Source organism: Anguilla anguilla, chromosome 8 (genome assembly GCF_013347855.1).
Source record: "Anguilla anguilla isolate fAngAng1 chromosome 8, fAngAng1.pri, whole genome shotgun sequence".
Taxonomy (NCBI): Eukaryota; Metazoa; Chordata; class Actinopteri; order Anguilliformes; family Anguillidae; genus Anguilla; species Anguilla anguilla.
Genome location: NC_049208.1, coordinates 30,807,134 through 30,834,427, shown reverse-complemented (window position 1 = coordinate 30,834,427; position 27,294 = coordinate 30,807,134). Strand labels below are relative to the sequence as shown.

General features: G+C 43.3%; 1 protein-coding gene across 1 annotated transcript in view; it reads left to right on the top strand.

The window, feature by feature from the left end:
• The window catches only part of LOC118234036 (SNF-related serine/threonine-protein kinase-like), a 37,373-nt gene extending 32,037 nt beyond the window's left edge, over positions 1–5,336 (top strand). Inside the window, exon 6 of the mRNA XM_035430319.1 lies at positions 1,902–5,336. Coding sequence (XP_035286210.1) covers positions 1,902–3,327 — 1,426 coding nt within the window. The 3' untranslated portion in view covers positions 3,328–5,336. The remainder of the gene's footprint in view (positions 1–1,901) is intronic.
• Positions 5,337–27,294: the final 21,958 nt, after the last annotated feature.

Below are 27,294 nucleotides of genomic sequence, written 5' to 3'. Positions count from 1 at the left end.
ATCTGTTGTGTAACTACACTGAACTGCCTTGCAGGGCACTCTAATTGTTTTTTTTTTTTTTTTACTTAACTGCGCCAAGTCTGTTAATGACAGCATTCTTAAGCGGTTCCAGTGACGGCGCACTCGAGGGTGTGCAGTAATTACAGAGACAGGGGAAGTGTGCCCCTTTGGGCCCCTCCGGGGGGGTTGACGCGCAGGCTATGCGGTGTACGCAGCAGAGCGCACCCCCTTGGGCCTACTGACCGTGCTGCAGTCGTACTGTATGCACAATAATGGGAATTGCACATGTTCAGATGTCATTGTAGAACAAACTTAGAAAGTCTGGGCTTAGAAAGTTCATTCAGACCGTGCCTACACGCACCCCCCCCCCACCCCCTCCCTTCACTCACATACTCTTTTGGCTGAGAGGTCCTTCTTTTGCAATCAGTTCTTTCTGATTTGCTGAAAGCACAGCAAGACACAGCACAGGTGTGCTGGGTGCTTGGCTTTTCAGTCGACGGCGGTGCTTTCAGTTTGGCTATTAAACCTGTCAGTCAGGTTTGTTCGGGGTTAACTGAAGTGCATCTGATTCGTTCGCTTATAAAAAATGAACTGTAGGAAGGATGTAGAATGGATGTCTGTTTCATACCTTTATCTAAGGCGTGTAGGTCTTTACTCTAACCATTGTGCCTGTCTGAATGTGACTGCATTAGCAGTGTCACAAGCACTCCAGCAAATCTGTCCGTGCGTTTTTGTGAAAGCATTCTCGTAAAAAAGATGGCTTCTTTTACATTGGTTCCTTGCATCTGTGCTGTCTATTATAAGTGGCGTTTTAAACCTGGCTGGCGCTTGCCTGTAAGCCTGGGAGCATTAGCTTGCTTGCAGGTCTTTCGTTTCTCCAGTAAGAAAATGGCTGCCCTCCTGCCCACTCAGCCCGTTTCCCTAACCTAATTCATCTCTAAAGGCTGAGGTTTAGGGGCTGCGGGAGCGTTGTGGATGAGGGACTGAGGCCGGTAGAGCTGGGCTCTTGCAGGTGTGTACCGTTCAGCGAAACGTGTAAACCATGAAGCCTTAATTATCTGGGATCAGAGCGTGGCGAAGGCCCTCGGGTAGACCTGCCGCTGCGAGAGAAAAGGAAAAGAGCGCTTCGATCGGCAAGGCGGGATCGGTCCTGTGATCCCGCCGCGCCGTCCCCACTTTGCGGAGACGGAGGCCGCCGCCCGCCTGCTGACTGTTGGTTTTCCACGCCTTTATTTTCACTCTGAAGCGTCAGCAGCGGTCTCTGTCTGAACAAGCGTGTAGAACAATATTTTGAAAGCTTTTATTTTAGAAAAGGAGTAAACAAAAGAAATGAAAAACAAGGCCAGAGAAACAACCCACTGAGGGCCAGCTGCCCGCTGTTGTCCGTCGGGCTGTCTGAGCACGTGCAAACTGTCGCCTCGTCATTAGTAAGCGGGACACGGACGAGATTCACGGTGGCCTCACGCCCCAGCCAGTGTTGCTCCACGCGTTCCAGTCGTGAGATTGTTGTTCCAGGCAAACAAAGAGGGGCTCTAATCATGTACCGGGAGCCTGGACAAGGTCGGAGGCTCCGCCCCCTAGTCTGGCTCTGACCAATCGGCCTCCATGCTTAACAAACCTGGACCTTTAATCATGTCACCCAGCCACTGGATCAGGAGTTTGCGCTCTGAGAACATACCGCTAAAATAATTAGATGCACGTCCTTGGGGTATGACTTGCAAAACGATGTGAGAACAGAGTTGGTTTTGGTAATCTGGGGGGATATTCATTCCTATGCTCAGGGCATTGTTTGTATTGATCTGGCTAATCTTCATTGTTTGACCCCTGTACCTCTCTGACTTGGTCCCCATTGAATAAGTGTCTGTGTAAAGCCTGATCCTTTGTGTTGCTGGCACTTGCAGGCAGTCCTGGCCCACGAAGATCGACATGCACCAGGACATCGAGGACAGCCTAGCGGGCCCGTCCATGTCCCACGCGGGGGGCCCGCAGTCCCCCGCCCGCAGCACCGAAAACCTGCTCAACGGCCACCGCAGCAAGGGCCTGCTGGACCTGGGGAGGAGGGAGGAGCCCAGCGAGCCGTCACTCCTGTCCCTGACCCCGCAGGCCCCGCCCGTCGCCACCACCGCCACCCCCGCCAACCCGCTCAAGCCCGCCCCGCCCACCGCCGCCCCCCCGGCCGCCTCCGGCAAGCAGCGCACCTGCCTCTTCCGAGTGGAGGAGGACGAGGAGGAGGAAGAGGAGCAGGAGCCGTCGCCGCTGCCCGCGCAGGTGGTGCTCCGGCGCAAGCCGGCCAGCGTGACCAACCGGCTGACCTCGCGCAAGAGCGCCCCCGTGCTCAACCAGATCTTCGAGGAGGAGGGCGAGTCGGACGACGACTTCGACATGGACGAGGGCCTGCCGCCCAAGCTGAGCCGGCTGAAGATGAACATGGCGTCGCCGGGCACCGTGCACAAGCGCTTCCACCGGCGGAAGAGCCAGGGCCGCGGCTCCAGCTGCTCCAGCTCCGAGACCAGCGACGACGACTCGGAGAGCCACCGCCGCCGCCTGGACAAGGACACCGGCTTCGCCTACGGCTGGAACCGCAGGGACAGCAGCGAGGGCCCGCCCGGGAGCCCCGGGGGCGGGGGCGGGGGGGGCGGCCAGGGCAAGCCGCCCGGGGAGGGGGGAAACCCAGGCCCGGACAAGGGCAGCCCTCCCGGGAGTGGAGGGGGTGGGGGTGGAGGCGGGGGAGGGGGAGGGGGAGGTGGAGGAGGAGGCAAAGGACAAGGCAGCCCCTCCACCTGCTCCAGCGGGAGCGCCAACCACCCGGCGGGCTCCACCCGCAGCTCGGCCAAGACCGCCGGGGGTCTGGTGGAGAGCCTCAAACTCATGAGCCTCTGCCTCAGCACCCAGTTCCACCATCTGGCGGGCGGTGGGGGTGGGGGCGGGACTGGTGCCGGAGGCGGTGTGGGAGGGGGAGGAGGAGGGGGAGGGGGAGGAGGAGGAGGGCTGAGCAGGTTCATCATGGACCCCCAGTGCTTCTCCAGCATCAGGGTGCAGGAGAGGTCCTCTTGGAGGATGTGCATCGGGGGCTCCACCGGGAGCCTGGACAAAGTCTCGCTCCTCACCTCCGCCGGGCTCGGAGGCCCCGCCCCCAAGTCCGGCCCCGACCAATCGGCCTCCGCGCTTAACGAACTGGACCTGGCCCGAGCCAACAGCATGAACCTGAAAAACAAGGTCCTGCAGCTACCTCTCAGTGACAAGACCATCTCTGTGAACATCCAGCGCAGCCCCAAGGAGGGGCTCCTCTGCCCCCCCAGCCAGGCCAGCTGCTGTCAGGTCATATGACCACAGGTCGCCTCCCTCCCCCACCCGCCCACCACATCTGTAGCATACTGTACTCTCATTCAACAGCGCCATCCTTCCAGTGGCTCTGGACGACCTCTGTACACACCGTTACCTAAGCCCACTGTACTGTTGTCTTAATTCTCCCTGACTGATGGGGACTTTCTTTTTGTTTGGTAGGTTTACAGTTCACAAAGAGGTGCATGCTGCTAGTTTTTTTTTTTTCTAGTCTTTTATTTAGGTTGATTCAGGTTCAGGTTTTTTTTAACAGCACTTTTATGGTACTACCTTTTCTTCTCTAAATCACATTTAAAGGGATGATTTGAGTTCGGCTGAAAGGTTGTTGAGCTTGTTGAATAATGAAAACTGAAAAAGGAATGAGTAAGCAGTGCTTGTACTAGCATCTGTTCAAGCACTTGCAACCGGGTGTAAACGCTTCTAACCGTTATTTGTGGAATGTATTGGGCAGGAAGAGCAGTCGATGACAGAGAATCAAAGCAATAAGAGTGACGTGACCGCAGGAAGGCCTGGGATTGGACGACTCGCATTCCGCCACAAGCAGATGCACTGATCTTGATTTTAGCCCCTCGTTGTTCAGTCTTAAACTGGTATGCATAAGACTTATGACCAATTTAAATAAGAGAAAAAATACAAATACTTATAAAAACGATTTTAAAGGAGATGGTATATCGTCATTTTAACCTGGTGGATGAGACTGGAGTCTGAAAAGTGCTGTTAATTATATAGCACACTGACAATCTTTTTTTAAAGTCTTGAAATTAATTGATTTTAAAATACAATCAGAGTTTGGAGTTCAAAATTATTTTTTATCTTAACTGCCTGACACACAAACGTCTACCTGTTCTTATTGTCGTTATTTTACAGTAAGTTTCTATTCGTTTTCAGTACACAAACAGATGTGTGACAAGATAATCAAATGAAAATCATGCTCGTATTCCTAAAACAGGGTATATCTTCGGTGATTTAACGTGGTAACGATTCCTGATTTTAAGCAGATCTCACGTCTGCAGTATTCAAGTTTATCAGCCATTCTTAAATGAGATTTCATTTATGACTTCACTGGATGTGCCTCCTTTTTCTGTACTTTTGGCCTCCACTCTCGTCCTCTAGGGTATCTGTACATTTTAAATCAGGAGGGGTGGGGTGGACAGAGGGTCCTGGGTGGTCTTCTTGAACTTCTGTTATGACCAGACCATGTCTGGGCGATCAGAGAAAAACCATCTCCAGGATCCTCGAAACCTTATTTACCAGCCAGAGATGGACCTTTTATATCATCATCGATCCACTGATTTAACACACTGTCGCGTGTTAACTTACGGGTGAGGTTTAAGTTATCTGTGGTGAACCAGACTAAAAGATCATGAAAGAAGAAACAAATAAGGAATATATTTTAAAGGGCATTGGCAATAAGCTATGTGTTGCAGCTATCTGTAAATTAATAAATATTTTGTTTTATATTTAAAACCTGTACAGCCTTGAACATAAAATTATAACCCCCCGTTGTGTATTTTAGTGTTTTTTTCCCTCCCGTCCTCAGCAGAAGGTCTGTAAATAAAGTTGTAAATATGGTAATATTGTGCTCTACATTTAGAGGAGCAGTGTTGACCCTTTGGTGCATAGCTGTAAAATAGCCATATTAGTTATGAGTGTTTCAAAACAAAAAGTATATATAAAAAAAGAAAAAAAAACCCAACCATAATACTGATAATGTGGGTCTCTTTGACTGTTGTCTTACCCTGATGTATCCAGGTTATATGGCTGTGCATGTGTTGTACATTTTACGTTATCAGTGGAGGTACAGCAAGGGGGGAGAGAGCAACCACTACATCTGAGCAATGTTTATCGGACCAAACCGTCACTCCACTTCAAATAAAACTGCAACAACGCAAACCAAGAAGGTGAATAATACTACTCTGTACTGAAAAATCTGTCTCCAAAAGTTGCGTCTAGCTATGGTAATGTCCAAAATAAAATGTTGTGGATAAAAACTAGTATTAAGGTGTCTTTTTTTCTTTCATTCATTGCATTCTCAATTCTGGAACGAGGTGCATGCAAGGTTACAGAAAGTAATTATACTTGTTCTCTCATGTGTTACACTGACATTAATAATTTAAAATTGTCTTTGTAAATTTTTTAATGAATGCATTTAAACTCTCATGACAACTGGTTGCCAGTGAACCACTGGTGCATCAGTGGGAGGAGCTAAAGGACCTTTAACCTGAGGGACCCTGGCGCGTTTAAACTCCCCGTCTCCCAGATGAGACGAACACAATTGTGTCCTGTTGCTGTGGACCCTCAGTCAGTCTGCTACTTTTCCAAGTGTTAAACTCTACCTAGTCCTGAAGTGCTTTAAACTGAGAACTCCTTGCTTTTCAGATGCCTACCATACTTCGAGTATGTCTATTGTTACACTTTAATGACATTTCCTGAAGAATGCTTAAAATTGGGCTCTGTGACTGTTCTTGGCCAGCATATAGTAGCTCTTTTTTGACCAGCCTGCTGCTCACATTTTGATTGCTCAGACAGGCTGCACATCAGAGGTTGAAGACCCTCAGTTAGTGGTGCTCAAACGAAAGGAAATTCAGGCTGGCATTCTCCAATTAATTACTGAGTTTGGATGCAAGTAACAAATGGCTTCCACAGTACTTTAAAAAAATACCAAAAAAAGGACTTGGCTACTTAAGGCTCGCAATACAAAACCATAACATCTGCTTGCTTAATGTAGGTAGAATAATAAAAAGACTAGGCCATGAGCTGTTGTGTAAATGTTGATACTGATTTAGGTGCAAATTAAGGAGCCCCACACTTGGTAGAGGATAGCATCGTGTAGCACAGTGAGAAGTGGAAAATGCATCATCAGTGGTGAGAGGGTTATTTAAATAGTCTTCCCACGCACAGTTGCCCTTTTTTTTTTTTTACCAGATCTTGGAAGCATGAAGCTGTTCTGATGGTCTATGCTGGGCTGTATTTTAAGATGTGGGTTTTACCTACACTCTTCTCAAATAGATACTGTGATAAAACTGTTATTGGGTGGAGGAGAAAGAAAGGGATCGCATTGATGCTTCAGAGGGAGGCTATGTTCCTGGCTGTGCGGAAACTGGGGGCAGGGGAACCAGGGGTCAGAATGGGGATTCTGCTTGTCCTGTTGGCTGTAAGCATCAATCACCTGTACACCACAAACACTGCTAAGCTATTACTGTCACGTATGGCCTGTCACACACTGCAGAATGTCAGGCAGAGCGGTGACATCTGCAGCACTACAAACCTTACTGAGCTCATAAGCCCTACTGATGTCACTCTAGCCCAGTACTGTGGAAAATGAACAACTGTTCCCCACCTACTCCATTCTCCTTCAGAGTCCTCCTGTTTATGCTTGAGGAGCGCTTAAATGTATAAGCAGCAGCCATTAAAGTAACTTTGAGGTTATAACCCGAGGTGAAATAATGCGTAGGAAAATGGTGATGAAATTGGATTGCGTGCTATTTTAAAATTATGTCTGTAATTACGACTGATCGATCGATTTTGATGTCACTAACCACGCCCAACTCAAAAACCTGATTGGGGTGAACAACCCGGAGGTGACGTAGAAAACGAGTCTCGAGTGTAATGGCTACAGGTGCACCATAAAACCAGCAAGATAAATCCCACAATGGAGACGAGCGAAGCCGAACACGCGACGAATTACGGATACAATGGCCACAGCCTTACCATTTTGATCGTGCTAGGAGTCCAAGGGCCTGGAGCAATGTCAGGAGGAGAATTAAAGGTGATCGGCAGGAGACTGATGTCTGAGAAGGACTTGTGGAGAGTTGGACAGATGTTTTGGTGAGTGACTTAACATCTGACACGCTACCACTAGGCCGCATTGTTAGCTACTGCAACGCAGTCAAAATCAGTGTTTCAGATTGACATTTAAAGGAAATGATTGCTATCGCCAAATTCGTTAAAAATCATTGAAGTTTAAAAAGAGTAGGTCCGCCAAAACGGAAGTCTCATAAGGAAGGCGTGTCATCATTGTTCACGTAGGGTGCCCAGAGTTGGATATAGAGATCAATTTGTAAGAGTTAAAATGACCAGCATGGAGGCCTACTGGTTGGCCAGACGCGCAGTCTTGTGCAGCTCCAGCTTCAAGCACCGCTTGCTGTCGCGGGTGCCTAAATAAGGAGGAAGCTGTCACACGGATGGGCGAACGAAGCTGGAACGCGCTTGTTAGGATTTGCGTCTGTTTTGTGTTGGCTGAGAATAGCCTGAAGCGTTTTAAGGCAGAATTATCTGCTGTTCCCGTTACAACGGAGAATAACGGGCATTCGGAGTGGGAAAAAAACATGCTGATTAATCGTTTTGTTAATCAAACTGTGATAGGTTGTTGAGATTTGTGCATGCTTTCTCTTCTCACTCCCAGGTGAACTGTAACACTCTTTATTTAGCACATAATTCATCACGTGTTCTCAAGATCTGTGCGTACAACGAGCAATACCTGTAAGCATGCTTGGCTATGCAGGGCTACCTTGGAACACGATATGATATTTTATGTCCGAAAAGAGCAGTAGCTTTCATTTTGCACATAACGGCCTGCTTTTAAATCGGTTCCGGTTAAAATAAGTAGACTAGCTAAAACAAATCGACCTTTTTTTCAAATGAGTTTTCTCAACAATGTATTCCTTTCTCTTATATCAAAGGGGAAATTAATCTTGTCCACAGAAGTGGTTACGCATTTACATTTGCTAACAAAACAGCTTTTAATTTCAGGCCTAAAATTCTTTGTATTTATTTATTTATTTAAATAAAAAATAAGTTATCTATGGCAGTGGAATATTTAATTCCTCATTGTATTCTAGAATGAGTACTCTTCGTGCTCTCCTGGAATGTTTGACACTTCTGTCTCCTCAGCCAGCTGGTTATACATCAGGACAGGCCACAATCATTTATCATAAAGGAGATCGGTTACGGACTACAAGACTCATTTTAATACACGGCAAAAATTGCTCACTCTTGAATAGATGCTTCTCATAGCAGCAAATATATAATTGCAACCATTGTACTGAAATACAATAGATGCATCTAGTCAACATATCAGTCTAGAGATGATTAAATATTTTCTGTTTTTCTTGCTTAGTTGCATTGCATTATAGCTGTAATTATCTGAAGATATTTGAAAAGAAATCCCATATATAAGACTGACAAGACAGTTACATTTCTTCTGGAATAATTGGCAAATACTTAGTCTCAACACTTTTGTGTGGATTCTCTAAAAGCAATTTTGAAAAGTATGTAAAGCACTGTGACAACCAGCTGGGCCAACACCATTTCCCAAATTTAATGAGATTTAAGTAATTATCTTTAATAGCATACCAAACCTTCATGGCAAGAACCACATAATTGCCTGTGTGAAGGACTGAGAATATTAACACAACAGACTGTTGAGCTCAGTGCCTTGCAGAGGATTCATAGGTTGCCTTTATAGCACTGACTGAAGGCTACAGGTGGAGTATTACTCTCCCAGCAGTACTGGGCGGCACTGGTTTTGTCGCTGGACCCTTGAACTGAAGGTTGCAAATTCAAGTCCCAGAAGGCAGCTCACTGTCAATCTCCAAAGCTGGGCTCTGTGATTGCTCCGACAAAGACCCTACAGTCTGGCAATACCGAGTGTCATTTTTGATTAGAGCTACTGCATAGCCTTTGAGAAAAAAATGAAAAAGAATCATTCTGTCTGGTCTCAGTATGAATCATGAATCTGATTAAGTGAAAAACATACTTATTCTCTGGCCACAGCTGGGAGCTGGGATGGCAAATAACAAATAATACTACTTGCATAAAATATTGAATGCATGCGAAACCATGAACAAAAATCCTTTATTTCCTGTTAAGCATGATTGAACTTGTCTGTCAGACTTCAGCTGTCTTTCATAAAGGAAGACAGTATAGCAAACTATTTCTGTCAAGTAAGTCAGAGGCAGCAGATTTTCGAAGATAGCAAGATGGCAGCCTCTTATGCACATTACAGTATTGTAGCAGCTTTTTAGTAACCTGCAGTGTTTGCAGTGGAGAGTGCACCTTCCACTGTTTCTCCACCTTCCCCACTGATCTGCAGATCTGAATCCTGCACACTCTTCATTATAGTGGGGGGAAAAACACAGCCCTTAAATCAAAACCACTGTTGGGTTGACTTGATCTGTCGGCACACTGTGTGCTTGCAGAGCGAGATGTGGTGCTCCCTGCTGCTCAAAACTTTGGCTTGTCCATTGGGCGCAAGGAGAGTAACAAGTCAAAATATAAACTTAAAACTGACATGGTACCTCATTTCCCCTGGGTGGCATATCCAGCTAAAGCACGAGCCTTGACACACACCATCAGGTCTGGATTTGAATAGCATCAGGCTTGAGACTTGCACGTTTAGGAGCGATCTCACATGCACATGCCTGGCTTCGCAAATCTCACACATTCCAGTGACTGCTGCCATGCTGGGTTTTCTGCACTTTTAACAGCAACTTTTGTATAATTTGAAAGTGAAAATGTTGTATTTCGGAACTAAATGTTGCATCTGCCCACCCCCCTCTGGAGTACAGTGCATTGCCAGGGCTAGCTGTGGCCAGGTGTCCCATGGGGCGAAAGATAATTGGCCATTATCTCCCTCATGGAAGGAGAGTTTTAGTTGGCAGGCTTTGCTGTTTTCACAGGAGAGACTCCTTTGCTGATTGGGTGTTTGTGGTCCAGCGGCACCAGCAGCATTGCATAGTACTCGGGTACAACGGCTGTGTGGCTCAGCTGATGGACTGAGTGAAGAGTAGACTGTTTACAATGCCACTGCTGTATTCCACATTTAGGATAAAGGGAGATGGGCTAAGCATGTATAGCGCCAGGGTGCAAAAAAAAAAACTTGTTCCAGTCAAAAATGGATAATTGATAATTTCACTCTGCATGTACTTGATTTTTTTTTTGTAACCTAAAAAGTTAGATCATATTTATCTTTTAATTCTTTGCTGTAACAGGTTTTTAAAGTATGTAAAGTGCCATAAAATTAAGTTTACTATTATTTGGATACATGCAAAATTAGGAGCCAAGATGGCTGCCTTTTATCATTTTCTTTATTAAATATGGCTGGTGCATACATCCTGTCTTCCTTTGACGTAGTGAGATGAGTCATTTGTGCATCATTAATGTGTCTGCAATGAATTAATCTATGCTGGATATTTATGGTATGAAAGCCATATTCACTACTGTTTAAATTTTGGAATGAGAGCAATTCATCATGACAAATATCCTTTCGAATCCATTTCAATCTGAGTCAAGGGAGCAATGATACACTATGCAGCGTATAATATGCAACTTCTGCAGCTTACAGAGTTCGATGAATTATTCACTGGCTCCCTTTGTCTCTATGAATACACATCACTCTCTAGAGTGCTATTAAATTTTAGAATCCTAAAACATCTGCACCTTTTTACAGTGCAAGTGCAGAGCTTTTAATGAAACATCATTATTTTAAACATGAATCTTAAATGGAATGAAGCAAAGAAATTAAGAGTACTGATTTTGGCTATCGAACAAGACACTTTCTCCCTGAATTTGATTAGCAGGTAAGATTGTGACAGTCTTGAATGACTGAGTGTTTTGCTAAAGTACGGAAGGACATAAGGTTCAAAAACATTTGAATTTAAGAACACACTGAATTACTGTTTTTTTTTTTTTTGTGTCTCAACCATCTGACTTGAATTAGGTCCACAAAATTTGATATAAGTTTGAGTGTCGTAATACACGCATGCATGACCATAGAATAAGATGGCATTTGGTAATATGAAAATAGTTAACTGCTTGCCAACATTGGGCGCATTCATCAAAGGGCTCCCGCTGTACTGGGTTCTCTGAATTAGCGGCACGCGTTCCGTGAAATAACCGGGGGAAGAAGGTATCATTCGAGTACGGGATTGGCTGCCGGTAGAATTGACTGCATCCACGTTCTATCCCTTTTTCTGAGAAGTATCTTCTGTACTCAAGCTGGATGTTCTGTGCTCGTTTTGAATTTCTACAAGTAAAACTGGGAAAAAAGTGAATTTAAGGCAGTAGAAAAATGGAACCTGAATATTTTGGAGCCTGGTTTTTTAAGTTTAGAATTTTGTGAAGCTAACTTTTTAGCATTTTCCACTGCTTTTAATAAAAACCGATTATACCTTTATACAACATTTAAAAATACCGCAGCATGTCCACGGTTTTAAGTAATCAAACAGAACAGAATTTAACGTGTCGCTTATAAACATTGCAAATCATCACCTGTGCTTAATTAGTGGCAATTACTTTGCCAACTCTGATTTTTTAGGCGGTGCTGACTGGAATAATGTTTTGAGAAGGGGCTTGACGAAGGCTATCGCGGGTGGAGGGCTGAAGTACCATATGAACAAGGGGAGGCAAAGTGGTGGCCGTACTCATGAGATAGGGAGGTGAGAGAGTGAACAGGTAATGAACGTGGTTTAGCCAGTTCAATGTGCCTCACCCCGACACTAGAGCCCATTAAGAAAGAAAAATACAGAAGAAAACGAATATACTCCGATTGCCAATGCAACAGTACCTATGTGCTAAGGTTTAGAGGCAGGACTATGCCTGAAACAAGGCACCAGCCAGTCACTTTCACAGCTGACAACACTATAGTTAATCAAATCTTATGAGTAAAATGAAATTACATATCTCCATTCAACAGCCATCAGTGCACCTGGTACAGTCTTGCGTTTTTTTCTGATATGAATTTCATGCAATGATATGACTGCTTTTGCTACAGTTTTCGCTGAAAGAAAAGGTCACTGGAATATTTATAAAAGGGGGTTAGGGGTTCAAGCCTTTTTTTAAGTGGTGGGCTAACTTGACCTCTGCCCTCCAACAGCGATCGCTTTGCTTCGAATACATTTTTCTAATTAAACCCGTTCCCCGGACCCTGATGTATCATGGCGTTTGAGTTCAGCTCAATCAATTTTTCCCCACTGCCTTCAGCAAACCGGAGCATGCTGCTTTCTTGGTTTGAACTGTGTAATGTATAATTAACGTTTCAGTCCGAGAGGGGGATCAATAAAGGGCTCTGCTGACACCGTATCTTTTAATGAGTAGAGGGTTCCACGGGGGGAACCGACCGTGTCAGCAGATTGCTCCGGCCGGCGTGGTCCCCCTGCCCCGCGGTTAAAGGCTGTGGCTTTCACTGTACTTCACCCCACCGCCGTACAACAGAATGACAAGAGGGGGGGACAGTGGAAGTTAACACCGATCGAGTGTCTCATTATTAATACATCATTCTGCTTTGTTATCAAGAACAGAGTATTAATTTACAAGACTCTGCGCGTGCTAGAATATGATCGTAATTTCTTCATTTATTTATTGGCCCCTGTTCTAGTACGTGACACCCCCATCCACGCATCAGAGATCAACTCAATCAATAAATCAGTCAATCTTTATTTATATAGCACATTTCATACAGTGGCTGTAGCCCAATGTGCTGCACATGACCGAAAGACAATGCTAAGACAAACTGGAAAAATGAATTCTATAAATTTTGCTTTAGGGTACAACAGCTTATGCTTTGTGGTATTTGCCCACACGAGCCTACAACTGTCCAGTTAAAACTCCTAACTAAACCGTGGAGAGCCAGAACAGAGGGAAAAAAGTTAGCATGCTGCCGCCAGCCGTATGATTTTTATGTGATGGACCTGCTGGGGACGTGATGTCCTCCCCCACACGGACCCGTGAGCTGCATTCATTTTCTCAGTGTTGGTAAAAAAACCGAAGTTCAATCTCGAGAGCACTGGGATGAATGGCGGCGGATCGCTCGTCTGTACAGAGAACTGCAGCGCTACAGCATGGCCACCGACACAATTTCATCTGGGTCAGAGTTCACCGCCATCTGTGTTCAGTTCCTCAGGGGAGCGCTCAGCAATGACTGGTAATAAATCTCTCCCAGAAAACGGTTGCGCTGCCGCAGGACAGTTGTGTCGTTTCTAGTTCAGTAGCCCCGTACGTTTTGTTTTTGCATACTTTGAATAAAAAAAGAATAAAAAATGTTCTCTTTTGCCAAACATAGATCTAAAGGTGTTATATAACCAATTACTGGTTTTTGCAGCAGAATGCAGTGCAGTGTGCAGACGACTTCTTTGAGGGTTTCATTCTGTTAACCGTATTAAAGATATCAGTTAATTCGCGTATGACCTAAAGCAGTTGTTTTTCCACTCGAGCACGTCATGGTAGCCATGTCCTTAGCATGGACACTGCTACAACTTGGCTGCAGCACATGGCCGGGACAATGGAACACGCACACAAGAAAATAAATTCAGTTAAAGTAGGGTGACAGATGGCTGAAGCCAGTCTGCTCTTTAAAGCACACTAGGAAGATGTTTCACTATTGTTTCTCCATGGTGGTTCCAGACACGAATTTGTGGCCTCATATAAAATGAAGAGTAACAGCATGCCCCTCTAGAATAAGACATTAAATCCCAGTAAGTCTGGCTCTCGCCCTGTCACAAGCGCTCTTAAACTTTTGAGAGGCCCACAATGCGTTCTGCAGAAGAAGCCCAAAAGCACTGCCGGCCCTTTAACGGTTACGGTGGCCGGATGTGCTTCGCTCCTGTGGAGAGGTCCGTGCGGTGTTTAATGTCGGCACTCTCTCGCCCGTAAAGAGGACCCGCGCGGGCGGCTCCCGGCTCGTTTGTCATGTGCTCTGCGGCCGTATGCCGGCTGTCGCTTAGCGCCCGTAATTCTGCGCTGGGTACAGGCTGGGGTCTGGAACCTCCCGGGAGCCCTGCTGCAGCGCTGCTGCTCTGCTGGGCGTGTTGCTTACAGTACCGTCTAATGAAGAATACATGACAGTCTGTGGGATCCATTTGATATCCACAACCATCGGTTCTTGTAAAACAATTTTTTATGAAATGCTCCAAATTGCCGTATATTTTATATATATATATATATATATATATATATATATATATATATATATATATATACTGTGTTTAGAAAATCCAACCATAGTGCAGCTGATTGCAGGTTAAGTAAATGTAACCACGGAAGCTTATGCAGGCAGAAGCACAGCGACAGTACAGTGCAGTACGGCAACAATGATCTTATTCTCATGTGAAACCACAAGTCTAGTGGTTAACACCAAAATGTGACCTGGCACTTTGACTGTTACATCTATTAATAGTGCATGACCTCTGGTATGACATTAAGAACAAGTAAGGCCGATAGTCATGTTTTTATATGATATTATTCATTTAAGATGTATGGTAAAAATGAGTGTATGCATTAAACTATCCAGGTACCAATTTTATATTTTGTCCCATTTAGGAGTAAATCTGTGACAGCTGCTGGAACCATTGTAACACATGCAAATGACAGAATCTATTTGAGTGCTGCTCTAATGCATCCACTGCATGGCCAATAATACTGTATATTATTGTTACGACAGCAGTTTAGAGCAGTGGTTGGGATCTCTTAGCGCAAGATTGCACGCCCCATCTGTATAAATGGATCATGTGCAAGAATGTCAGCGCTGTAAATCACACTGGATCCTACTGTCTCCTGTGAAAATAATAAAGCCAAATGACAGGGTTTTAAAACATAACTCATTTTTAAGTAAGATAAATTGTTAACAGTGACATAATTAAGCAGAAATATACTTTTGCTATCTTCAGGTTCTGTTTTGAATGTATATAACTCGATCTCGTTGTGTTTCTCATTTATTCTACAACGTATATATTTTTGAAGTCTCCCTTGAGTGGTCTACTAGTATGTGTCACAAAGGATCCGCGACAGAGTACTAAACATGACTACTTTCATTTACATAATATTAATGTGTCCCAAATATTGTGATGCCCTGAAATGGGGCGACTATGTATAAAAAGTGTAGTAATTTGTACACGGTGAAACCAAAATGTAGAAAAATTTAAACTACCCTTAAATAAAAGCTGAGAAGCTGTTAAGTTTCATTCAAATCTAAAATTGTGGAGTACAGAGCCAAATCAGGAAAAAAGTCCCAACCGTTATGGGGCTCACTGGACCATTGAATGCGTGTGTGTGTGTTTTGGTTACTTCATGCAGTGTTTTCTGAGTGTTGCGGATGCAGAGGCTCCCCTGGTGTGCCACTTTCTCTTAATCTTTGGGGTCACGCCCTCTCACTAGTGACTAAGTGATGGCTGATGGGCTCAAACTGTGTGATTGATGGGGCTCCAGATGCTTATGTAAAACCTTCTGGTGTTCCGTACAGCTTCCAAGTTTAATCTTCAATCCTCAACCTCTCTCTCACCCAGACTCACTCACAGTCACACTCTCTCTCACACCAAACACACACACACAGGTGCATGTGCACAAAGATATGCAGGTTCACACAGGCAAACACCCTCACTGATATACAGAATTATTGTTACTCACACACACACACACACACACACACAAATAATACTTGCCATCCATCCAGGCAGGCAGATAAAGAGCTATGTCTTCAACTTGATACAGTGAAGCCAATACAGTGAATAAATTTCAGCTGGATTTGGCAGAAACGGCCTTGCTCAGGTTCACTGTAGCCTGCTGTTGGCCTATTCAGCAGTCTAGTGCGTGCCTATATGTGTGCTTACATGTGTGTACATGTTCGTATGTGTGTGTGTTTGGGGGCGGGGCATGCAGATGCTCTTTCAGTTGAAGCCTTATTCCTGCAATCAGCAGGCCGAATGGCGCATTCCCTGGGGAGAGTGGGGAAGGGGAACAGTAGCAGATTGTTTCCAATCTTATAGCTGGCGTGTTATGTTATCCATCCAATCAGCTGCACCCAGGAGCGCTCATATGGCAATGTGTGCTTTTGGGGGCTGTGGTTTCCCCTGCCTTCAGCTGCTGGGCATGAAGGGAAATACAGTCCCCACGGTCTGCATGTGATCGAATGTGAGGGTGTCAGATGCTGAGGGATCTGTCTGAGGAACAAACAGATGAATCTCAGGTGAATCACAATGGGCCTCTTCCACCCAACAAAATGAGTAGACCAGCATAATGTGATCCCACTGATGTTGGACAGTTCTTCAGTGGTTGCACAAATAAACTTCAATTAGGCATAAACTCTTGTTACCTCACTAACACTAACTTGCTAGCTAATTTGGCAGAACAAATGAGAGTCTACTAACATTTCGTGGTAAATGCCTGGCTTTATGTACGGGCAGTTGGGAACTATTTTGTTGCAAATTACTCTTGTAATGAAATTGTTCATAAAAACTAATTGTGTCTGTAATATCTATATTGTCATATTTGGTAACTGTTTCATAAAAGCAAATACTCTCTACAGGCCGTGATATATTGTGATTATATCACAGCTTAATGGGTTGCAGTGCTCCGAATCACACCTCTTAGCTTTTAATATAATCGCAGTATTCCACAGCTCGTTGTGAGTTATTGCTTACGTCTGCAGTCAACATACAACACTATTTCACTGATGAAGGCAATATGAAAGAACATTTTGAACATTTAGACTAAATTTAACATGAGTGTGGATCTTTTCTGAATTTTGTACGTAAAAAATATTACCAATGAATTGCATGGACTATGCAATCATAAATCTGAAGTACTGCACATGCTACTGTTCCTTGCATCTATGAAAGTGGCGCAAAACTGCTTAATGCTTAAAGTTTCCATATTTAAATACATGCCTCATTTATTCTGCGCACCCCAGCACAACTACAAACCTGCCTTCAAAAAACAAAAATAGACATTTGTTGCATTTATTTTTGCCACTGACACCTTTTCTGAGAATTTGGGGCTTGATATTTTGAAGTGTTTTTTACTTTCAAATCCTGCAAAAAGGCATCGCTATGTATTGTGTTTAAAAAAATGACAAAACGTAGCAAATAAAGCAATAAATACAATAAATAAATATTCTAATGTAGTATCCATTGTAAGTTGACTTGTATTGGTATGTCTGCTGAACAATAAGAATAAAACGCATCATCACGTGGCTAGCTGCAGATCGATCATATGATTCTGTGGCTGATCTCGTCTTGTGAGCCAACTTTAATGGGTGTTAGAGAGCTTGAGAGAATCCATTATTTCACAGCCACTCCCCATACAGTCACATTTTAGCGGAAGAGCGGGCTGTGAAACGCTGCTGTGGCGGAGAGAAATGGCTCTTCCTGCTGTGCGCTATATGGCTTGTGCGCCTTTAATAATAGCTCAATCTTATCTGCCAGTGTCTGCTGATATTTAAAAGGAGGTAGCCTATTATTTAAGATGGTGCCTATGTGCCTGTGTGCGCGTACGTGCGTGCATGTGTGTGTGTGCGCGTGCCTGTGTGCGTGCGTGCGTGCGTGCGTGCATGTGTGTGTGTGTGTTTGTCAGCGTGCACACATTGTTTATCCTCTCATCTAAAGCGTGGCTTTAACGTAGGCACAGAGTGCTCTAAGAATCTCTCCAGGGATTTGAAAAGGCGGTGGCGATTATCCAAAACAGGATTTTGGTGTGAGCTATCTAGTTAGCCTTTGAATTTGTCCAGAAATAAGCGGTGCTAAAAATGGAGAGAAAAAGTACTCTTGTATTTTATCTTCTCTGGCGGATCTCCTTGGCTCATTTTGAAAGATCATAGTGTAGTACTATAAATATCTTCAAATGCTTGGATTGAACACATTTCAGTTGAGGGCTATCAATAGAGCCAGTATTTTTTTGTGTGTGTGTCTGATCTTTGTAGATATGTATGTACGTGTGTATGTGCAATGGTGCATGGGTGGGAGAGTAGGTGTGTGCATACATGTGCATGCTTTGTATTCACCTGTGCATCTGCTTCAGTAGAATTGCTCAGAATAGGCCTGTGTGTGAAGGGAATAGCAAATCTTATCAGCTTCCTCCATTGCACATAGCTATTTCGTACTACCAGTGCAGAATAAATTACTCTCTAGGTGTTTGCTAGATTGTGAGTATAGCACGTTATTTTAATAGCTGTTTCTATGGTGACAGAAGCCAACTCTTTTAAATGAAAGAAGTAGTATATATTTTTTAAATCCAATTTTTACCCTTCTCCCTAATTGAAATGCTTAGGCTAATTTGATTTGTAATGCAGTCTCATTGCTGTGGACAAAATCTCTCTCCTGTGAAACACTTTTCACTCCACCATCCACCAGTTGTGCTTGTACAGTCCATTGTCTTGGATGAGGTCACCGTCCAACCCAAGCCCATCACTATAAAGCATCCAGACACAAACATCCTGCTGACTGAATCCCTCCTTCCCTGGGCGACGCATTGGCAAATGATTTTCTGATTGACAAATGATCTAATTATACAGCCGGATGTAATCCAAAGCAATTTGGGTAAAGTAAGTTTCCCGGTTGTAAATGACAAGCCCAATTTCTGCTCCTCCGCTCAGTTGGCGGAGATATCACTGCGTACTTAAGGGGAGGAAGGGGGAAGAGAGCAACTGGTGGGTTTGGCCTTTGCCTAATAATCCTGTGATTTGTCTTATCTGAGACCTGCTGGCGAGTGACCAGGGCTGGCTGTGGCTGTGGCTGTGGCTGGGGGGGGGGGGGGGCCTGGCACTCTGGCCGGTGAGTTTCCCCCAGCACAGCTCCCCTCCTATCGCTGAGAGGGCTGAATGTCTGGAAATAAATGCATTTCTGTGATTTACTGGGCTCCTGCACCACGGCTGCCAGATTGTCCAGATTTGCCGAGTTTGCGGTGCAAAAAAAAAACTCCCTCCTCATCTCTTTCGTCCCCGAACTCAGCAAACTCCCGCAGTGTTTGGCCCTCAAAGTTTCTCATTTCATTACTAACTCTGCCCAGCCATATTTCACTACCACTTGGCATTTCCACACATGTCAGGGTACGCCGTGGGGGATGTTTCCAGTCCTCCTCAGCCTGGTTAAGTAATGAAGCGTGCGATTTTGGAAGGCGCGTCCTCGGTAAAAGAAGGGAATGCGGTAACTGGCAGGCGGACGGGCGCGGCAGACTGCGTTTGACGTGCTCGCGCGCCGGTGCACCGCGGGGCCCTAACGAGGGCTGGCGGGCTGAGAGCCGGCCCTGCGCGCGCCCGCACACTGCCTCCCAACACCCCTCACTTTCAACCCAGCAGCCTGCTTCGCCTCTGTCCACTGATCATCAAGGACTTCAAATTTGGCAAGCTCAAATCTAATTGTTAGATAAAGACATTGCAAAACTTTTTGTGCGTGTCCTTTATGATGGGAATTATAGCGATATACATATATATTCATATCTGATGGAATATAATGCGTATGATATTATGAACCTTCTCCAGACAGCTCATTGTTCAACACCTTTACGTTCGCTTCACCCAAAACATAAAATGTAAATATGGTGAGAAAGAAAGGGTCTGTCTGTCACTAATTTGCTGCTAATTCCTCAGTACATTTCCCTTCTGTGACATCGTCAGTCCCTCTGCTTTTAGCTTTCATACCCATCTCCATTAGCTGTCATTTTGTTTCATTTGGCATCAATACAAAGCTCAGAACCTCATGTTTGCCATTAAAATGCACACCCCACCACTGCATAGTTAAAGCCTGCCCTACGCGGTTGTGTTTGTCACAATGGAAACATTTACAACCAAGAGATGTAGGAGGAGAGATGTGCTTTGAGGGCCTAGGGTTGCTTTTTGAAAAATGGCTGATAGCTACCCTTACAATTGTCATTTATCAATTCGAGCGAGAAATATACTTTAAATTCTGGAACAAGTTGATAAATATTAGAATATAAATCCTGGAAAAGTATATATTTGGACACATGATGCAATTGCTCTGACAAGGTGGCTAGATTTATAGAAATACACTATGCTCAACCAATCACTTTGGGTTTTATTGCATTACTTCGCAGAACAACACTGCCTGTAAATTGCCTTATTTTGATTGGTTTGCATGCGTCGCGGGTTTCGGAAAATGAATAGGAGCCAGTGCTACTGTGCAGAAAGTTAGCAAATCTCAAGGTAATGAACTGTGCCTGTGGCTGTGGGTAGCTTATCCTGTATCTGTCACTGATTTCCCACTTATTGGACCAAATCTCAAATATCACTGTCTAGATTAAGGTCCCTACCCGCTCACTTAATCTTACCAGTGCCGAATGTATGCCTATCTGCAAGTAAAGTATTCCGAATGTTCCCTCAAGCAGAGGTTCCCTCATTACATAGTGTATAGGCTAACATCAACACCATGCTAAGAACTTCGTATAAACTTTATTTCGCAATCTGGGAAAACTTCAAATATTACGAGCCTGCATAAAATGTTACACATTATGAAATACAATTTCTTTCAATCACATTTCTTTTTGTTAACTTGGAAAAATATTTCAGCCCCTGATGAATGTTTGCAGTTGTCTCAAGTGTATTTCATACTGGTGTTTACTGTAACAACACAATCATGTGTTTTTGTTTGTGGAGCAATACTATTTTGACTGTTGTCCTACAGCTCTTTGCCCTGTGGGCTCAGGTACACTGATGCAGTGTTATACAGTCCCAGCATGCATTGTGTTACATATGAGAACCTGGACCAGACACTTTGGCGTGGTGTAAGTCATAAATCAAGAGAACCCAGTCAATGACAAAATAAAAAAGACTTTATAATGGGGAGTGTTTCATCCACACCTTGCCCTTACAACCTGTCTCAACACAACCAGGTGTAGCTGCCTAACGACAGTGTCAAAGGCGAGTCCTGCGGTTGCCTGTGATAGGCTGCCAATAATGAGAGATGGTTGGCTGGCTCCCGTTTTGTGGGTGATAATTGCATAACGGCTGGCTCGCTATCGTTAGATAACACTCAGCCTCCGGCAGTTCATCTCAAACTAATCCAGGTTTATAATTACTGTTAGGCCTCCAGCTTAAAGGCAAAAAGGCCGTTTGATTCATTGTGATTGATGCTGGCTGTGCGTTTAGTTAATGCAAAAACAAGTGTTTTACCTTCATGTGTTGTTTGAGTGTATTTTCCACATTCCATGTCCAATTTGGGGACAAAAAATTGTTTGAACTTCCCTTCGGACTAATATTATTTTGCCTATTACGATTATGGTTATGCCAATGGTAAACACCACCAGTGTAGACATTTGATTTGTTATTGGTTCGATATTCTGTATTATCTACACGGGGTCATATACCTGAGATATGGCACATTAGGCCAGAAACACATTCAGAGCTCCTGTAAGTATAACTGGTGTTTTTGGCCTGTACTTAAGGAATACAAAACCTGGATAATGTTGCATTAGAACAAACAACAACGAGTCCTGACTCAGCACAAATCAATTGGTTCATTTAGAGAAAAGTTTCAGAAGTTTACAGAACAGGACAGGTTGAAAAGAGACCTTATTAATTTGGAAAGTTCAGTGAATGATTACTTCTTCCTCCATGCATGATTTAACATTGACTATAATTATTCGAGCAGTCGGCAGACATTATTTAATTGTGAAAAGGGCTGGCTGCCAAGACAAAGCTCAGCATTTTGGTATAAATATAATTGATCTTAACAACAGAATATGATTACGACAAAAATTGCACAATGTTCTATAAAACAGCGCCACTGGTAAATAGACCTGGAAATGTGTTCAAATATTATGACAACATAAAAATTCTATACACACAGTTATGAAACCATTGAAGCATGAGAGATTTTACATAAATTCTATTTATTTTGCCAGGAAATAATAAATATATCAGCTCAAAATGAATGTGAGAAGCATCTTTTTGATGTTAGTTCCATACAATTTATGGTGTACCATGCCCAACGGACACAAGTGGTTTCTTTTAAACCAGGAAAAGAAATGATTCATTGTATAGAGACTGCTGTTTTGAGACATAATCCCAGAGCATCATTCTTTCTGATGACCGTTTGTGTTAGCTGTGTTTGCCCTCTGAGAGTTTGATGCAGTTTACCACTGTTTTTTTCTGAGTATGGAATAACCGATTAATTGTGATTGAGTCCATGACTGCGACCTTGTCTTTCAGTTTGGGAGAACACAGACAATCATATGCTGTCCTCTGAACCATGATATTCGCCACTGCTTCCTTACACTTAGAAGTCCACCAGTTAAGCTTGCGGACTGAGGGGGACACTGGTGTAGCTTGTGTAGGCAGGCTATGAAGGTGCTCAATTCACTAGAGGGATTTGCTGGTGCATCATATAGCCTACCAATGGCCCACCAACTGAACCCCCCAACCTGGATGATGCTGCCCCCAGTTTATGCACTGCCCTGTGCGGCAGCCAGCCACAAACATTACTGGCTCATTCAAGATTTGATAGCAGACCATGGAGCCTAGGGACACACTAGAAGACTGATGAGCCATCCAGCTGCCAGGATGATGTTGTTTTGAGTGACATACCTGCAGGAGTCATGGTGACAGATCTTGGTGTCACACTCACAAAAACTGACTCATTAACGGCTACCTTGGGCCATTCATTGAAAATATACTTAGTTCTTATCCTTTAAAATGGTCACAGCAGTTGTATATTGGAAAAAAAAACTTGAAAAAAAACTTTTTTTCTTTCCAATTTCTTCAGAAGTAGGTCAGAAGGAATTGAAAAAGAAACGCATGAAAGTGTTTATTTGGGCAGGTCGAGCCTATGCTTTATGAAAACAGGTTTATAGAAAGCCTGGGCAAGTTCAAATAACTTTTTAAAGCAGGGCACAAGTCTGCTTGTATTGTGTCTGGAACATCCTGAACTACAATATCTTCTGGATCGTTTGATGTTTTAAATCTTGATTACTGGAGCTCCAAGGCCCTGGTCAGAAGATTGCCATATAAAATTTTTTGTAACTCGGTAATTGCACAAAACTAAAATCCTGCATACCAGGTACTTGTGTTTACTACAGAAGCAAATGTGGTCATTTTGAATAGTTTTGTTGTGTCTACTGTCTAAAACCTCAGAGTGAGTCTATTTAGCAGATTTCTTATGACCACAGTAAGCCAGGACCTGTTTAACTTTCCTTCAGAAATTAATAAGTAAACAACCTAAATCTTTTGGATTTGGTTATTAGAACAAGATTAACATAGTCTTTAGTCTCAGAAGTAATTTAGGGACTTGGTCATAAAACATTTATTATTGGTTCATTTATGAAATTCGGATTGTTGAGAATGTACTGTAGTTGTCTCAATTACAAATTTGAACATCAGTCCTGTGACTGTAGCTTCTGACAGGATACTCTTTCTTACTACAAAGCTTCGTAGCTGTGCTGCTTCTTAGTAATGGTCTTTTCTTTCATTTCGTAACATGTTACATAACACCAGCGCACAGCAATATTGACACACTGAACATATCGCTCCGCCCTGTTATCGGCTACTGCTATGCCAGTACTCAAAGGTCCTAAAGCTAGGAAACTGGTCATCGATTTACAGTTCAAGGACAACTCTGTAATGTGACACCACCTCATGCTACAATTTCTACAGTGTTCACAAAATGTCATCCAGATCGGTGTCGTTCATATTCTGATAAATGTGCATTTTCTGTAAATATGAAGTTTTTGCTTGAACACTCATCTGTATTTTGTGTTTGTGTGTGGAGAGCGAGATTCTATAAGGGGGATAAGGTTCTATAAAAGGGTCTTTAAACGTGACACAAGCATCCAAGAACCTGGCTGCATTTCAGGATTTTATCATTATAGGGTTCTATCTGTTGAATGATATCGATTTGAGATCGAAAGCTTTAGAATTTTTATAGTGTCATGGTATTGTTTTGTAGCAAAACCATATGATATAGAATGCTGTGTGCTAATAATTTTTGACAAAAGTGTCAGATATGATCCTATAATTCTGATCACTTTACTTTATAGTGGTAATAATGTATATGATATCACTGCAATATTGTGGCTGATATCTGAACTTTCCCCAGAGAGCGTGGATCATTTCACAGAGACAAAGAGCAAAGTAATAATTGCACAAATTAGTGAGTGGTATCAGCACTGTGAAGTGCTACCAGTAATTCTGCCACAGTGGTTCCCTGAGCACGAATGCTAAAGGGCATCTCTATAGACTAGAGAGAGGGTGCGTAAGAGAGACACTTCAGAGGTTTGTCTCAGAATAGAAACGGGCAAGAAAACTGCTCTTCGCTGCAGTCATGTAACTGAGTCTTTTTCACAAACTTTTGCTTCGTTCAGTATCCGTATACAAAGAATGGCAAATCTCGACAGGGGTTTTATATGGTATTTAACCTAATAATAATGTTTTTACCAGATGCTTTATAGATGAAACTGAAGGGAGTGCAATGTGCAGCTCCCCAGTCGACTTGACGATTAGCAGTTTTAATGGTAGGAAAAAAAACCTAATTTCATCATCACACATGCTGTGGATAATGGAGAATGGAAGCCCAAACGGCTACAGAAAATGTTAAATCTGCAAAGAAAAACATAAAATGACACCGTGTCCTCAGCAAGAATGGATAATGGTAAAGAATGCTTCAGTGTGGTTGTGCACAGACACATATTGCATTCGTTCATTGTTTGGAATACCTCATTAGGACAGGAGAACATTTCTATTTATAAAAGCTGACTATTAGGAAACTGATTACATTTCAGCATAAAATGAATACATTTCAACAAAATTGACCTGTTTGATGCTTATGCTTACACTTTTTTTGTCAAATTGCAAGTACCTTGCTGCCAAAGGCAGTCAACTGAAAGTACAGTGTCCTACTAACTGTACAGTTTCCTGGCCAGTATCCCAAATGTATTGCCACATCAACTTTGTATCAGTGAGGTATGGCTACTAAAATGTCCCAAAGAATAAATGCCGATGCATTCCCCATTCTGAAGGGAATACATTACTGCCACGGCCAGGGGCATGAATCAGACATAGGCAAAACAATTAGGCTACACGGTATTTTAAAATGTTATTATGCTTATCTCTGAGCAAATCTCCAGTGTGGGTAAAGTAAAAAAAAAATTGGCCAGTACTAACTAATATAGCTTCTGTTTCGTAGCACTTCATCCAATCAGCAGTTTAAGTATGGGCATTTTGAGGCGTGTGAGGGTTGCCACCTGCTCCAATGTGTGACTGCTGGCCCAGTGCCTGTCTCAGATGCCCCTTATGGCCCTGCCACCCTGAAGAGGTTCTCTGACTGCAACAACCTTTCCCCCACACTTCCATGGGAAAACAGAATACCATACAGCACCTCCTCAGAGTACATTATTGTGCCGCTTGGTTGACTATCATATGCAAACAAACACGCTACAGTACAAACAGCCATTGGCAATCGTCTCTGACCTTGCTTCGCACGGTCCTGTCCTGTCACAACTTTTTTTTTTTTTTTTTTTTTTTTAGCATTCAGCTGAGGCCCCAGTGCATGCAGGGAAAAGATTAGCGTCCCAGAGCTGATTGTGAGAGACACCGACAAACCGACGAGCCTGCTTATCAGGCAAATGCAGTGAAGTGATAAGGATGCACTAACACACGCCGTGCACACATCTCCTTCAGTATCAGTCAGGGGAATGTTTGATTGTGTTGGATTTGGTCCATTGCCTTGCCACAATTTCCCAAAACCGTGCTTTAATGGACCATTTATTGAGTGCCAAGGTCACATTAATGTGAAACAGGCCTAAAGTAACCTGGTTTTAAAACGTGCGTGTGTTTTTTAAATCTCCTCCTGTGACCGAAGGTTTGTAGCACCTGTGACACTGTTAGCTAACCTATAAGAGATGTTTTGGTGCCAGCCCATTAATACCAGATTCAGTTCTATGAAAAAGCCATTCTGTTTTTCCCAGTTCCAGTCCTCGTTCGCTCATGCAGCATAGAGTTTTGGGTCACAGGCCGTTGCAACATCTGAGGTTGCTAAAATGGGCATTTTCTCTGGCCATACACTGCTTCATTGCCCTTGTCAGTAACTCTGCTCTTGCAGTGTCCTTCCCACTGGTCTGTGAGCTACAGTCGTGGAAAAGCATAAGCTTGTTTTCAGTTCAGCTGTGAGGGTTCTGACACTCATGAAAGCATCAAAGGCGTTACTCTTACACTCCAGTGGTGGCATTGACGGTCTGTCTTGCCTTCACTTCAAACTAGTGAGCCGTGAAGGGTGAAATCATCAGCAGCGATCCAGCAGAGGAGAGGATGAGCAGAGCCCACCTGTTTAGCCCACAACAGTTTGGCATATTGTCATTCTTTCTATGTGCATTGGTTTTTGTTTTGTGTCTACTTTAGTCGTCCTCACTCCAAGTCTTTTTTTTAACTCTTCATCTGTATTCTTGTTTTACTCTGCTCTTGTTTCACGAATCTTTCTGTATTTTGTTTTATTTTCTTTCTATCAGTTTCGATATCCCGTATCCAGTATTTGATATCACTGTTATCCCAAAGTTCTTAACTAACTCACCTGCCATCCTTTATCAGATTATTATGTGCTGTGACTCAGGGTTTTAGAAAAGTACATGCAAATAAAAATTATGATAATGATGATTTGGGGTTACGCCCCAAATAGCTGGCATGGTATTGATATTATTCAATGCTATTCTTTAAAAGTGCCCGTTCAATTGCAAAAAACTAAAACCCTGCCAAGAAAATTCAAAAAAACATTTAAATGTAATTATCTTAAAGCCTTTAGCAGGTCATAGTTATGCAGAGAAAATGACTGTAATAATTAGCCTATAAAAACTGAATTTCCTTCTCTTTCACACCTCACACATCTGTATTCATTATCACCTGCAAGTGCAGTGATTTTGTGAGTTGAGCTTCATGTAGGCCTATGCCTCATTAACACAACTTCCACACGGTGACCCTCGATATGAACCGATACTTTCAGAAGTGATGAGGTGCAGATGAGTACTTACGCGGTCCCTAAATACAGTTACAATTCTGCTCACGCGGTTGAGTGGCAATTCTGCACTGTTTTTTCTATTTACATTATGAAGGCATTTAATTAATGATATAGCCTATCTCATTTCCCTTGTATTCCATTTAATTGGTTTGAGACTATTGATTTATGAAGAAAGTAATTAATTTGAAATGGTGTCAAATAAGTTAACAAAGTGTATTTATAGCTGCATTTT